Here is a 16,379-nt window from a genome sequence, read left to right on the forward strand (position 1 = left end):
TCCCCAGGACCAAGCAGTGGGCATGTTGCCCCCTCCAGAAGCAGTGGTGTAGTACCATCTTCCGGGTGAGGTGCCCTCCCACCCCTTCCCCTGATGTTCCTGTGTGTTTTCGACCTGATGCCCCTTCAGTGTTCTCTCCGTTTTGAGGCAAGAGTCAAGTGTGGGCTTTGCCCATGTTTGTTTGTCCACTGGGCCAAGGACATTTGCAAAGGACAGTATACGGCCTTCTGTACATATTGTAAATATTTGTATATACTGTTGTTTACAATTGTTAACTTTTTCTGCAAATTTCTAAAAATCACTATTTGCACTCAATTCCTGTACTTGCATTCTTCCAGGGGGTTATGAGGTGTAAATGTAATGTTGATGCATGTTTTTGTGTGTACGGTGTTGTGGGTGAGGGTGTTGCGTGTGTGTGTGTCACTCTCTTTTTCCTCCCCCCTCCCCTGTGTGCTATGAGCAGTACTCACCATGGTCATCGCCACCGCCTTCTTTGATATTCCTGGTGTATTAGCAGATACACCAGCATCGGAAGGACCTGTAGTTCGGGCTCCATGGCGTCCTGGTTCTTCGTTGATTGTCGAAAGGTGACTGGTTTCCCTTCTGTGTACGGTTTCTGCCGTGCTTTTGATGCCGTTGGTACCACCCCGGAAAAGCTGGAGATTTGGTGGGTTGTGATAGGGTGGGCAGTACATTGTCTTCTGCCTGTCTGTAGGCGGTTACCGCCGCAGGGTTTGTTGCTACTGCTGTGGCGGTGTGAGTGTTAAAGTGGCTGTCTGTGTTGGCGGTTTCCACCATGGTCGTGATCCCATTTTTTTTACAGCCGGCCTGTTGGTGGTATTACCACCTCTTAAACACCGACCGCCAGGGTTGTAATGAGGGCCCTTATATCACTTTTCAGTGATATCTCAACATTTACTTATTGCATTTTAATCGTTTTGACCTGCATTTATCCAGATACATATTATGTATTTTTCTAAACACTGTGTGGTGTATTTTTGTGGTGCTATATTGTGTTATTGTATGTTTTATTGCACAAATACTTTACACATTGTCTTCTAAGTTAAGCCTGACTGGTCAGTGCCAAGCTACCAGAGGGTGGGCACAGGATAATTTGGATTGTGAGTGACTTACCCTGACTAGAGTGAGGTTCCTTGCTTTGACAGGGGGTAACCTGACTGCAACCAAAGACCCCATTTCTATCACCCTCTTACCTGTGCTTTTCAATAAACCATCTTTCTCTCTCCTCACGCATCTTAGATTCTCTTACACTTAGCCTTCTCTTGTTCTCCCCATCTCTTTCTCCCCTTCTGTTTCTCACACATACTTTGACTTTTTTGCTCTCTCACTGATACAGGCACACAGACGCCAAGAACAGCTGTGTTTTTTACAGTATTACCAGTGCAAATGTTGAAGGAACATTTTTTTACATTTACTCTAGTGAAAATAAACCTGGGTTCCACGTTTAGGCAACATGAACTGACAGGCCCTACTGATGAAGTGTCAATGTGATAAAGAAACAAGTTAACTGATTGTGGTCATTTTACATTGCTGATTTTGTGCCAATTGTTTTGATTTCTACATATTGCAAAGTAGTTACATAATGAATGGAACTACCTAGAAATATTTTTTCCCCTTATCAGGCAGAACAATGCACTCACCTCTACAAAATCAAGCTCCCCTTAATAGCCATACGTCCATGGTACTGGACCCATTCCTTCCCCAAGAGTTCTACTCCTCAACCCCTCCCCCAACACCTGTCCCAGTTATTTTAGTGCCATTTAATTGACACAGTTCAAGTACAATTGGGGGCCCACTGTTACTCTGTTGTTGTGTCTGTAAACGTACTGGCCTTGTTTTTTTTTTTTTTCTGGGCAGACTGTTGTCCCCCAAGTCCTGTTTACTTACAGCAAGTATTCTGTGATAACTTTTACTATGTACCTACCTTACCTCTTCTACTAGCGCATGCTATCCTCAACATGTGTCTTGTGTGTTTGTACTTATTCATAAAATCAATAAAACGTTTTTTAAATAAATTGAGGAGTAGCTGTAATCCGTTAAATCTGTGTTATTTGGAAAAGCACTAAGTAACTAAGTTACACATGCGTTAATCTTTTCAAATGGTTTTAAATGCTTGTGTGTTGAGCATCTTCTTTGCCACCTCAAAGTTGCACCTCTAGCATCAATAGACGTATTCTGTATGAGTGCAGGATCACTTTCGGGCCCATAATAATAGCCCCTAACTAAAGTTGTTCTTCATTGCCTGAAAGGGCGAGAGACCATCAAACTTTAAGGAACCATGAGTCAATGCAGACACCCTTGTGCCATAGTATAAAATACCTGGCATCTCTACAGTACAGTCTTTGTACTGGAAGGGGTTGTGTCCAGTAGAAAAACTATGCTTTAAGGCTGTGCCAGCTGTGCCGGATTTGTATGTGTTCTGTGCAATGCAGCAAACATGCAAAGTAGGAAAAACGGGGAGAATTTACAACATTTCTCCTCTTTACAGCTGCCTCAAGGAGGAATAGCACTTTGAAGCAAATTCCTGTCCATGAATCATTGTAGCTAGGGATATGCATCAAAGTCATGGGTGGTTGCATGGGAATGCCATGCTCCACTTGTGGAACTGAACAACCCTTAATACAAAGGAATATAATGCAGCACATTGCACATCTTTGCATTACTTTGTGATACTGTACAATGCAAATCCAGATTTGCATCGGATAGTAAATCCCTCTGCAAAAGTAATACAAACCAGAGGCAAAGCATTAGAAAATCTGGGCCAATGTATGAATCATGGCCTCTTACATTTGAATATTCTGAAATCCTATTTTTAAAGATATTTCCAGTAGCACTTATTTGCTGACATATGTGATTTTCTAAATGTAAACCGAAGCTGTAACACACCATTCAGTGAAAAGCAAATAAAGAAGAGGCTTAACAGACAAGCTACTTTTGACTCTTTTTGTATGAAGAGAGTATTATTTTTTATCTGCAAAACTTTAAGGAGTAGGTCAAACATTTGGCTAGAGGTCTGTTAGTGCACAGTTTGTTATGAATAACAGATGTTGATGTGTTCCCTAGCCTACGGATATCTTTACCAAAGTTAGGCCCATATTTATTATTTTTTAGCGCTGCATTTGCACCGCTTTTTGGCGCAAAAGAGGCACAAACTGACAAAATACAATTGTACTGATTTACTAATGGATGATATTGGGAATCAGAAGCAGTATTTTGAATTCGGTTGTGTCCTTAAAAATAATTAATCAATTTATTTGCATACAGAATATCTGTGTCATCGCCACTCTCTACACACCAACTTGCCTTCTGTATTCCAATTAAAAGATAATTTAATAGAGTTGTTATGTGGAATTACAGTTATGTGGTTGAAGGAAATCCTGATGTTTATATATATATTTTTTTTAAAAAAAGCTTTTTTTCTTGATTTTTTCAAAGGCAACTGGCATATTTGTCAGACTCCAATGCTATAAGACATATCATGATAATAAATGTGAATGTGGTGTTCATTTGTGGAAATATGTGATATTCATTAATGAGCCACAATGTAAACGTAAAACATTTCCTGTAAACAGTTTAATATAATGCCACCAGGGCATCACACTCTTTATTTGTATTTGCACTGCCCATGGTTGGTGAATCGTTTCTCTATTTTCATATTCTTTTGATTAGACTATTTAGTCCATAGATGATATGCTTGTGAAATTATTCCTAAAGTCTATTATATTTCTCTTCCTGTAAATTAGTGGGAAATTAGTCATATTAATGAAAGTTGCAAAGACCATCTAAATAATTCGTAGATTGAAACATTGTGTATCAAAATATCTGCTAACTGCTTTTGTCTACAGATATACATTTCTAATGGACAAACCATTTAGCTTATTTTTAAGTAAATGTGTTTGTTATTCAAAACAGCTTTCCTTTATATTCCCACTCTAATTACTTGTTGTTTAAGGTGGCAGATCCACTGCATATGAAAAATTGAATATATTAGTTTGGGGTTCTCCAGAAAATTATTTCATGGGTTCTGTTGATTACATAATCACACACACTCAAACAGAAAGACATTTAATTATTTTTTACCTTTTTGACTGTGTTTTCTCTTTAATATTATTCTAAAGTAAAGTTCTGCAGCAGTGGGAACATGCTTTTCAGAAGATTGCTCATTAATATGTTCAGAAAAAGAATTGTCTAATTGGATTTACATAGCTTTATGATTAGGAAACGTTATTCTCTTTGCAGCACAAACAACAATAATGTTTCATTGCAGGATATTTGTATTGACACAAATGGTGTGATTTGACACTCAATGCAATGCACTGCATTGTGTTAATGAACCACCCCAGTGTATTTTTCAGAACGAAAATATGGTAAAATATGGATAATGTATTTTTAAATGTTTAAAAAAATCCTCCATGTTGGTATTTATGACCTGACATTTTATCACACAAATGTTGCTAGTGCACATATATTAGGTGTATAGCACTTAGGGCAACTCTTTTTACCACTGGCATGATATAATATATCACTGTTAAATGTATTGGGCTTTTTCTGAGGGTGTATAAAAATTGGGCTATTGGTTGAGGGGCTGTGGAACTCAGGCAACAGCCATAATCCTTGTCAGGGTGAACCATTAAAGTCACTAAATGAGCCTGTGCTCAATCCTCAGGCAGCTAGACCCTAAAGCAATCAGGCTTTACTTCGAGGCAATGAGGAAAGTATTTATGCAGCACAAACAGTAATAAAGTGAAAACACAAAATATGAAAAATCCCAAACCCATTTACAAGAATTTAGTTAATTTTAGTAAATAAAATATTACCATAAAAAAAAAAAAAATCAAATCAGTAGAACCGGACATATTCAGTTTTTAAGTTTTTATTGAAAATATCATCTAAAGGTAGAAAGCACCACTCCCTGTCATCTGGTCCAGCTAACTTGGGGGAAAGTCACAAGTTCCGGCTGACCACAACAGAGCATCATTCGGACAAAGGGACCAGGTCAGTCCTGCTGAAAAGTTTACTTCTATGTCTGGCGTGAAGAGTTTCATAAATAGTGGAGCAGGTTGCAAGTAGGAGGCTGAGTGTTGTGGACAGTAGTCGCAATAGCATAAAGAGCAGGTAGGACGTTGCTGAGGTTTGTCACTCTAGATTGAAGAGACGGTCAAGCGTCATGCACAGTTGTTTCTACAGCTTCACACTGGTGGTCATCGCATCTTGTCATGGTTCTAGTGCAAAGTGCAAGTCTTGTTGTGCCAGTTGCTGCAGGCAATCGCTGTCTGTGTTGTCCCTGGAATTCGTGTTGCCAGTTGTCTTAGGTTGAAGAGTTTTGGTGCATATGAGCCCTTTGCAAATAGGCCACATTTCAGGATTTTCAGCTATTTTATTTAAGATGAGTATACTCTGATGCCAGCCCATGAACCAGGCCTTAGGGAGGCACCTCTTGAGGATCAGGGACTCACTTCAGCAGAATCCAGCAGCACTCAGGCAGATCCACTTGCTAGTCTAGGCAGATCTAGTCATACCAGGTCAGCTGGGTAGTCGTAGGGAGGCTTATGAATCTTATTATGTTCCTGTAGCTCACACAGAAGGCCAGCTAACTGACTCTTGAAATCACCCTGGGTAGCCTGGAATAAAGACAAGAAAGGCAGTCCTGCAAGCAGAAGGACAGTAATCTGGCAGGAGGCCAGCCCTTCTTCCATAACTTTCACAGGCCCAAGAGTGTTCTGGAGAATGGCTCTGGAGGTCCAATAGTTATACCTGGCAACAGCCTTTGAACATGGGGCCTCCACGTCCTACTCTCAAACCTGGTATTAGAAAATTCTTCTCCTTCACCTTTCAAAGCTCCATGCTGTCTGGGGGTGACAAAGGAAGGAAAGGCCTTATGTCATATTCCTTTGTGTGGTCAGGGGCAAAGCCCTTTGAAGTGTAACTGGGGCTGGGTGCAGCCACTTCCCAGTCAGCAGTTATCCTGCCAGTATGACTCATCCTGTCCACATCTAAGACCCCTTTGTTTTACTGTCTGGTAGCAAACAACAAACCTCAACTGCAGAGTCATTCACAGTCATGTCACCCAGGACACCAGCACATGGCACAGATTGTTCGAACAACAACATGCCAGCTGGCAAAAAATGTGGCATTTTCAGAAATACCAGTTAAAAATATTTTAAATTTAAATTCATTTGAGTGTGAGCACCATAGCTCTAACTCCGACGCAAAACTAACTCCATATTTATACTTTGGCGTTAGACCCGTCTAGCGCCAAAGATCTTGGAGTTTGCGTCATTTTTTAGCGTGGACACCTACCTTGCGTTAATGATATGCAAGGTAGGCGTTCCCTTCTAAAAAATGACTCCGAGGCATGTGCGCCGTATTTACACTCCCGTGCAAAAATGACGCACGGGAGTAAAAAAAAATGACATCCAGCCGCGTTTGCGTCATTTTTTAACGCCTGCTCAGGGCAGGCGTTAAGGGACCTGTGGGCTCGGAAGGAGCCCAGAGGTGCCCTCCCATGCCCCCAGGGACACCCCCTGCCACCCTTGCCCACCCCAGGAGGACGCCCAAGGATGGAGGGACCCATCCCAGGGAACTTAAGGTAAGTTCCGGTAAGTATTTTTTTTTTTTTTTGTGGCATAGGGGGGCCTGATTTGTGCCCCCCTACATGCCACTATGCCCAATGACCATGCCCAGGGGACATAAGTCCCCTGGGCATGGTCATTGGGCAAGGGGGCATGACTCCTGTCTCATGTCAATGGAGGGTGGGATTAAAAAAAAAGGGCGCAAATCGGGTTGAGGCAGATTTTTTGCCTCAGACCGACTTGCCCCATTTTTTGACACCCAAGCTCCATTTTCCCCTACGCCGGCGCTGCCTGGTGTGGGTCATTTTTTTTTACACACACCAGTCAGCTCCGCCGGCTAACGTCATTCCATAAATAAGGCGCCCGCATGGCTCTTTGGAATGGCATTAGCCGGCGTTAAAATTTTTGACGCACAACTGCGTTGGCGCAGTTGTGCGTCAAAAAGTATAAATATGGCCTCAAGTATTTCAGGTCTTATTCGGGGGTGGGGTTCCATCACTGTCTGAGGTGATATTATCATTTTTGGTCTGCTAAGAACCCACCTGTGCTAATGTAAACAACTCTCCTTCAGTGTCCTGCAGAAGAACAGTGTACAGTTGGTGACATGCCTCCAAGTCGGGCTTTTGTAAGTGACATGGAGGACCTCTAAACTTTCAGAAGCTATATGCTGGTGTTTCACAGTCATGCACCATGACCTTCACTGCGGTTTGGCTAATTCACAATGCCCAATCAGAGCAAGGAAGTACCATCAGGACTGTTCATCCTGTATTCATGATCTAGTCATTGTGGCATGCCCTGCAGATGCCTAGAAGCATGGATACAGTTAGGGATTAGAACACAGCTTGTGGGTACCCTCCAGAGCTAACTCAATAACCAGCGGAGACTACAGTTGCAGTAGTGGATAGTAACCCACGGGAAAGCTACTCTTGTAGGCTACTCCTGCATTCAGGTGCTCTTCTCAGTTTTTCTCTGGGGCACAAACAGATTTTTCTGGAATATAACCCCTCCTAAATGAATTTTGGAAATGTAAAAATTAAGTAGAGAGATTTTAATAGCTAACATGAAGCTAGCATAGACCATTGTTTCCAACCTGGGGTCTGGGGACCCCTGGGGGACAATGAAGCCTATTCAGGGGGTCAGTGACTGCTTAGAAAATTAACTAATATTAACAGATTAATACAGTGTATATGAGTAAAGTGACTAAATGTACAATTGAATATCTTAAAACGGATTGTAAATGTCAAAGAATTTGAAACTGACGGCTAAAAATTAAATAAGTATCCTCAGATTGATTTATGAGACCAGTGCAGGTGTATCAAACAGAACATAGCATGGACAATGTGTGGTTTGAATTGAATTTCGAAAGGCTCCAAACACCCTAGTAAAATTCTTCTTACTTTTTTATTTTATTTTTTTGTAAAATAAATAAAATGCGTCATCATTTGTGTATGCGTTTGATGCAATGCTTGTTTCTGTATTGTTTTGCGCTTCTAATCATCAACAATGTTCAAGCCTAGGCACCCGGCTTCCAGTAATGACTCAGTGGGGGTCCCCTGAAGCCAATAATTATTCAGTAGAAGTCCCTGTGTGGAAGCTATGATAAAGTGGGGGTCCATAAATGTCAAAAGGTTGGGAACCACTGGCAATGATTATTGGGGAATGATCTCTATTTTAGGATATATTTGCCAAAGAGTGTTGGAAGACCAAACAAATTCTGGTGTCCTCACCAATCTGACCCTTCTTCAATACTTGACTCTGACTAAAGCTGAGGTCTTCTGTCTCGAAACCTTAGAACCTGTCATGAACCAGTTGCCTTATTAGATGTTTCTGACTGCAGGGATGTTGAGAGGCCCAGGTCTTTACAGTTTTGGTCTGCCATAGGAAAAGATGACCCCTTCCAGTAGTCTCAATGCCAACAACAAATGAAATCACCTAAGCAAATGGTTTATTCCAGAAGGAGCTCTGGATGGAGGAAAAACCTGGAGTCAAAGAAACCCTTGTAGATGACTGCAAGGTTCCGGGTAACAGTTCATATACAAGGATAGCAGGCTAGACTCCAAGGAGCAGGAGACTTTAGGATATACAGGAGTGCCAGCAGCTGAAACGATATGGTTAAATGACCAGGAAATTGTAAAACTGATCAGGAGCATGGAAACACATGACCAGGGAGCAAGATGTGTTGCAATTCAAGGAGATACAGATCAGTTGACTTTCACTCCATAAAGACAGGTACTACCTCACAGAAAGAGAGCTTAGTCATATTGTATTTGGAACCATCTCAAAGTACCTAATGGTAAGGTGGCTATCTTAGAAAGGACAGTAACATATTCCAGAAATCCATGCTAGAAGATTCTGGGTAAGATTCTGGGCTAAAACAGTATGAAGAAGCCAAAGATGTATTTCGCCAAGGCACCATCGGGGAGAAGAAGAAGAGTGCAGGAAATTGTACCGTCAGGTTTACCATTGAGAAGCAAGTCTTACAGCCATGTGTGGTGGCCCGCCAGCAGCAACTTGGTCTGAAATGCTCGTGTGAAGCCCCACGTCCTGCTGCCCCGAGATTAACTCAGAAGCTGTCTTTGGGCAGGCAGCTAGTGCAACAGAACCTAAGGGGCGTGTGCTGCTAAAACATTGATGTGCATATTGTTTTCTTAAATACAAAGCAAACATTAGGGCTTTAGATATTATGATAAATGCTGACATAAATTATGGCTGTCATTCCTAACAGTTCACAAATTATGACCTAACTCATTATTATTTATGAGAGAGGTTGGTTTTCAACCCACTAGGAATCACTAATTTAAAAAAAAAACTTTCATCAGTGAGAAAAGTGATTACTAAATAGCAATTCAGAAAAAACACTATTTGTAATACTTTCCTTTAAATGTCCATACATCTGGCCCTAAGTGTCACAAAGCCCTCTATACCACGTAGCCTAGTACGTGTCTTTGCCATAACACTCAACTGTGCTGTAGCATTTTCCAACCTTTATAGTAATCAAATGCTCACCGAGGTCAATGAATCTTTGGACCCAGTAAGTAGTGTGGTAAAATCATCAACATAATTTCAATATCACTCCAGACAATTTACACATCATGACCAATGTGGCCGCAGAAGGAAACCTCCAATCAGGGAATCAAGCTAAGGGTTTTAATGCAAGCTGAAACTTAAAGCCATGTAGACAATGCACAAAACCAAGTTATAAAGATACATAATCACCAAGGGTTGCAAAAGCCACCAAAAATGATCCAGGCAAACGGATATTAATACAACTAAGCATTCAAGAAGAAGAATTTATAACATCAATAAGAATATCTGAGTCACTAAAATAATGCTTTGCTCAGAGTTAACAATCATTAGTCAATTCTATATAGCTGAGTCAATAGTTTTTGGCAGGGTTCTGGTCAACTCTATGGCTAACCAAATCAGGGAAATACATGTATGGGGAGAAACAAATGTGGGAAAAATATAAAAAGCATAACAAGGACAAACAAAATTGGAAAAATCAAATCTTGGGCCGCAGATCAACAACTAGTTTTGAAAAAGAATAAGAGAAAAACGGGAAGCATCAGCATCTCAGAAGCTCTCTCAAGTGTATTCTGAATGGGGAAAAATAAAGGGATTACTGAGTCCAAAAAGGAATTTCAATGGTAAGGGCAAATGGCAGAGAGGAAGATACCTCTCCACAGGTACAGCATATTTAGGGAATCTTCATCAGCAAAGCATCATGGTCTGCAGGGCATCTGCAAGCATCAGGAGCTCTCTGCAAGCTGATAAGAACTGCTCAGGGCTGCTCAAAGTTCATCTGTCCATCAGTATTTTAGAATTCACAAACCATTCTGATTTGTCAAGGATATCAGTTCATGTCACGTTGAATGAGCATCATACAATGGGAATTAACTGTATGACTCTAAATTGAAACAGTCCAATTCTTTACCAGGTCTTTCTGTTCCACCTGTGACTCCACTCATGTTTGAAAAAATTGTGTACAAAAGCAGTCCATGTTTCACACTGTTCTTCCATCAAGGGCACTACAATACATTCTCTATACGTACAAACAACTAAATCTATTACAAACTAGCTAAGCTTCTCATGTCTAAAAGAAAGTTCACGTTAGGAAATGAATCAACATTTCTTAGCCCAATCACAAAGTAGAAGCTTCAACAGGCCCCACTCATGCTAAGGCAAGAGAAAATATAAAATGCTTTTAAATAATATGTTTTAGCAAAGCACATGTTATATACAACTGAGAAATTCAAGATTAATATAGCCTTAGAACCCGCCGTAGCGGGCTCTACCGGCTATTAAAGGCCCGCTCCCCGCGTTAAATGCCCAAGCCGAAGGCGAGGGCATTTAACAAGGGAGAGGGACTTTAATAGCCGGTAGAGCCCGCTACGGCGGGTTCTAAGGCTATTGGAACATTCTGCCACACAGGGCAGAATGTTCTATGAAAAAAAAAAAATGTTCACGGAGCCCAAGGGGATTTAAATCCCCTCGGGCTCCGTGAGGCTTTGTTCACAGCTGTTGCTGTGAACAAAGGGAACATTGGAATGTTGGCGCTGCGGGCTTTTACCGGCCAGTAAAATCCCGCAGCACTCCATTGTTTTCAATGGAGCTTCCAGCATTCCAATGTTCTAATAATATTTGGTTAATATGAGTAATACATTTCATTTCAAATAGAATGCTTTGCTACTGTATTACATAAAGTACAACACAGAATTGCATTCCCCTCACTTTACACATATTTTTAAACTCATTAATCCTTTGCTAATCACTAAAAATTCAATATTGTTTCTATATGTACTGTTAGTCTAAAGTCTAAATTTCATTTTATTATCAGGTTTATCCTTTTAATGTGATTTAATTCAAAAGGCACCTAAGTCGAAATATGAAATACAAGCAATTGCCCATTTAAATTGCATGTAAGTGAAGCTTTCTATGATAGTTTTTCACTCTTTTACTTTCATAAACTTAAACTGTCACGTCCTGATGACTTTTGAGACAATAGGGACATTACTAAATTTTAAGCTCTATCAACTACAAGCAATCAAAGTGGAAGCTGCATGTTAATTGAATGATGTCTACAAATGCGTTTTCATCTACAAGCCCCTTGTTACTAGTTGATAACTTTGCTCTTTCTATTTTTCAGACAATGTCACTTCAGTGAAACAGTCAAGATACAGGATCATTATTGAACACGCTGAGAATGGGGGTCAGGAGTGCCCAGACACTTTATTTGAAGAACGAGAATGTGAAAACTTTGTGTTATGTCCAACATACAGGTACAGTAGTTAAACTGCTGATAATTAATGCCCACACTCCTAATCCCCCTATACAGTCTAAGAAGTTGTCAAACTTTGAACTTGTATAACTTTTAATACATAATTTTCAGTTAGGTTTATTTTTTCAGACCCAAGCTCTAAAACATACTCTAAACTTATTGCATCATAGACTGTTGACAAAGGAGAAACTAAGTAGGTGCTTAATAAAAAAGTGCCCTATATGTACCTGCCCACAGTATTGCAACAACTACCTGCAGCGGAACACAGACAAGATGGAAGTACTGACCTTTGGCAATAGCAGCAACAATGGAACCACAAGGCCTTCTGTGTGTCCCTGCCCTGTTGAAGCGCATTAAGAGACTAAGGGGCATATTTACAAGAAAGTGGCACATCATATATGATGAGCCACTTGCCTTGCACCCTCCTACCAGCACCTAATGACCATGATTGCATCGTATTTACAATACGATGCACCTTGGTGGTCATTAGCGCAATAGCATCAAAACTTTTGACACTATTGTGCCGCTTTGCAACACTAGCGTAAAACATTTTGATGCAAGTGCAGCAAAGCACATGGAGGCCCATTAAATATAATGGGTACGTCATTTTAATGCCTGCTCTGAGCAGGCGTTGACAATGATCGAAAAAATGCTGCAGTAAAATGTTGTAAATTTCACTGAGCCATTTTTTTGGGCCTTTCTGCACTGGAACACCCCTTGCATACATTATGTCTGACACAGCCCTAATGTGGAGCAAGGGTTTACAAAGTGGTGCAATGAAAGCATTGCACCACTTTGTAAATATGGTGTGGCAGAAAAGCCACCTTAGCGCCGCCTTAGTATCAAAGCAGTTACGCTATAATGGCGCTATGGTGGCGCTAGGGTGGCTCAAGGGGCTTGTGAATATGGTAGGTATAAACTAATGACTTTCCCCCTCTCCACAAAACTAGAAATAATAACCGTTCATAAACAAGTGATGTTCAACATACATCCAGACACAGACGTACAGACACACTCAAACACAAATACACACACACACAGGCATACACAGATTTATGGCATGGTGATAAACGTGCCCTGTCCCCGCAGTACCTTGGAGCTCTGCTGTGACTTGACTGTTCTGAGTGCGTTTGTCACAACTCCCTTTTGCAAGAAACATTAATCTCTGGATTGCTGCAATCAAAGTAAAACCAGCCAAACTGCAGTCTACCAGAGTAAAATATGTTTAAAATTGTGACATCTTAAATTACTGATTTGAAGAGTGAATTACAGGGTATGTTTGTGAAGAAGTGGGAGAAGCTGGATGACATTTTACAGTTGCAGTTGTTTTCGGTTAATTTGGTTTGGTACCTAAAAAAATTGTTTTCTTGAAATTTCAGGTTACCTTTAATGCTCACTTCATACGTGATTTCCGAATGTCCTATAACCCAGCTTGATTATTTCTGAGGAGGCGAGGTTATCTTCCTCGGTTGTTAGGTTTTTTAAACCCTCGTGGTTTCAGCGCTTATTTCTCAGATCAATATCCGCTTGTTCGGGTCTCTTTTGGAAATGCAAGCATTTCTTCACTTGCACTTGGCTTCACTTTGGGTTCAGAGGTAAGCACCAAATTTACAAAGATTTACAGGCCAGTCTTCCATCCCCCTTATTCATGAAGATTCACGGACTGTTGTAATTCAGCAAAGGATAAATGCATCACATGTGTAAGTGTATTGAACAGTATCTCGCCTTTAGCGCCACTGGACGTAATATGGGGTTGGCAAACAGCGCAACTGCTACCCCGGCTTTGTATCTTGGAATCTTTGGCACTGTTTTGCTGCCTCTGGACTCGGAGCTTGCAAAGGCAGGGGCAGGGACAGGGACGGAAGTGAAATGCTTCTTATGAGCTTTGTTTTCTTTTTTCAGCCAGTAGACAGTTAGAAAACGACTGTCTGTTTTAGAAACTAATGGCAAGCACAAGCGAAAATCTGAAAACAACGTTGCCATCCCGCAGTACACTGTTTGTTCTACACCTCTGTGCCTGCCCCTTCGAAGGAAACGCTGACTGATATTGTGTGTTGGGGCTCGCTGGGAGTTTCAAATAAGAGCATTAAAGCTGGTGCACATGCTGAAGCTACCTCACATCGATTAAGAACGCTTGTGTGCTCTTATGTTGAGGTGCACTCCTTTGTTCCAGTGTGTACAATTATTTCTGCTTTTAGATGACTATGAGGGACACATTTAATAAATCATAGTTCAACCCAGGGTATCAACCAGTGTTGCTACACTGAGGTGCAGTGGTGGGAAGGAGCAGCCTAGAGTCATATTTACTTGAAATAACTCTAACTGCTGAATGTCTTTGGTTTTGAGTAAAGTCAGAACCTAATTACCACATCCCTGTTTTTTAAGCGATTATACATATATAAATGTAATCAGTCAATCAGATTTTCTATATAGCGCAACTACTCACTGGTAAGGGTCTCAAGACGCAGTGAGGGTGGGGGGAGGTGGGAGGGAGAGCATCTGCGGTTCAGTCAAAGACCCAGGTCTTGATGTCCTTCCTGAATTGAGACAGGGAGGGTGATTGCCTGAGATGCAGGCTGCAGGGAGTTCCAGGTCCTGGCAGCGAGGTAATAGAAGGATCATCCTCCAGCCGAGGTCTTGCGGATCTGTGGGATGGTGGCCAGGGCTAGTTGGGTGGAGTGGAGATCTCTGGTGAGTTTGAAGAAGGAGAAGCAGTGGTAAGGTATTCAAGTCCTGCATTTGGAGAGCTTTGTAGGCGTGAGTGAGGAGATTGAAGGTGATTTTCTTGTTCACTGGGTGCCAGTGGAGGTCTTTCAGGTGTCCGGTGATATATTTGTGTTCAGAATCAGTCTGGTGGAGGCGTTCTGGATTTTCTGCAGTTTCTTTTGGATTTTTTGTGTGGTGCCGGTGCAGAGTGTGTTCCTGTAGTAGAGTCTGCTGGTGACCAGAGCATGGGTGACCATCTTTCTGGATCTGGTGGGGAGCAACCTGAATATCTTAAGAAGCAAGCGGAGTGTGTGGAAGCAGGAGGTCGAGACAAAGTTTATTTGGCCGTTCATGGAAAGCGAGGAGTCGAGGATGATACAGAGGATCTGTCATGGTCTGTTGGTAAGGGGGGACATCAGAGCACTGCAGGCCACCTGGATTCATCCCAGGTGGAGGGGGTGGATCCCAGGATGAGGACTTCTGTCTTGTCTCAGTTGAGCTTCTGGCAGCTTTCCTTCATCCTGGTGGCAACTGCCTTCATCCCGTTGTGGAAGTTGCTCTTGGCGGCTGCTAGATAGTCAGTGAGGAGAGAATTCACTGGGTGTTGTCAGCGCAGGAGATAATGTTGAGTTCATGGCTTCTGTTGATGGCTGCAAGAGGGCAGTGTTGATGTTGAAGAGGGTGGGGCTCAGGGAGGACTCTTTCATGGATCTCAGCATCATGGATTTTTGTCAGAGGGTGTGGTTGGACATGGTGTCAAAGGCAGCAGAAAGGTCCAGGAGGATGAAGGCTGCCATTTCACCACAGTCAAGGAGGGTTCAACTGTCGTCTGTGATGGCGAGGAGGGCGGTCTCGGTGCTGTGGTTGCTCCTGATGTTGAACTGCGAAAGGTCCTGGATGTTGTTAATTTTGATGTACTTGGGGAGTTGAGCACTGATGGCCTTCTCAATGACTTTGGCTAGGAAGGAGAGCAGAGAGATGGGTTCCTAGTTCATGAGGTCTGTCAGGTTAGCAGAGGGTTTCTTCAGCAGGGGGTTGATTTCTCTGTATTTACAATCTTCAGGGAAGGTGGCGGTCTTGATGAAGCAGTTGATGGTGCAGCAGAGTTTGGGAGCGATGGAGGCGCTGGCTTTGTTGAAGATGTGGTGAGGGCAGAAGTCCAAGGGGGCACCAGAGTGGATGCTACTGATGATTGTGAGGGTGTTTTCAGGGGTGATGGTGGTCCAATTGAGCAGGGGCTGCTGGGGTCTGGTGCTGTCAGGTTCGGTGGTTGTGGGTGAGGTGGGAGAGACTTGGGTTCCGAGGCTGTTGTACATCTCCTTGATCTTGAGGTGGAAGAAGGTGGCGAGGTTGTCGCTGAGATCTTGGGAGGGGGAATGTCTGATGTCTCAGTGTGTCATTTGGTGAATTCTTTGACCACAGTGAAGAGTTCTTTGCTTTTGTGAGTATTGCCATTGAAGCGTTCCTGAATGGCTGTTCTCTTCATTGTACTGTTGAGGTGGTGGTGTGTGATGACAGTGGTCTTGAAGGCTCCATGGTCTGACAACATCTTGCTGCTCCTCATCTTTTCATGAACCATCTGCAGGTGCGCCTGGACTCTTGGAGGGTGGGATAGAAGCAGCTGGTTTTCTTGGAGGGTTGCTTGCTTGATGGCTTCTTAAGGGGGGACAGTGTTGGCTCAGTTGGAGATTCCTAGGTGAAGGTCTCGTGCTGAGATGTTGGCGTCTGTGGCTGCCGGTAGGAAGGGATCTGCTAAGGGCATTGGTGAGCTGGTCTTCGGTGACCTTGTTCCAGCTTCTGTG

General features: G+C 42.3%; 1 protein-coding gene across 1 annotated transcript in view; it reads left to right on the plus strand.

Moving 5' to 3' along the window:
• Positions 1 to 16,379, plus strand: part of THSD7B (thrombospondin type 1 domain containing 7B) — a 2,268,639-nt gene that overhangs the window by 1,351,607 nt on the left and 900,653 nt on the right. Inside the window, exon 12 of the mRNA XM_069225078.1 lies at positions 11,740 to 11,872. Within this exon, the coding sequence (XP_069081179.1) occupies positions 11,740 to 11,872 (133 nt within the window). The remainder of the gene's footprint in view (positions 1 to 11,739; positions 11,873 to 16,379) is intronic.

The sequence above is a fragment of the Pleurodeles waltl genome, chromosome 3_1 (assembly GCF_031143425.1).
Source record: "Pleurodeles waltl isolate 20211129_DDA chromosome 3_1, aPleWal1.hap1.20221129, whole genome shotgun sequence".
Lineage (NCBI taxonomy): Eukaryota > Metazoa > Chordata > Amphibia > Caudata > Salamandridae > Pleurodeles > Pleurodeles waltl.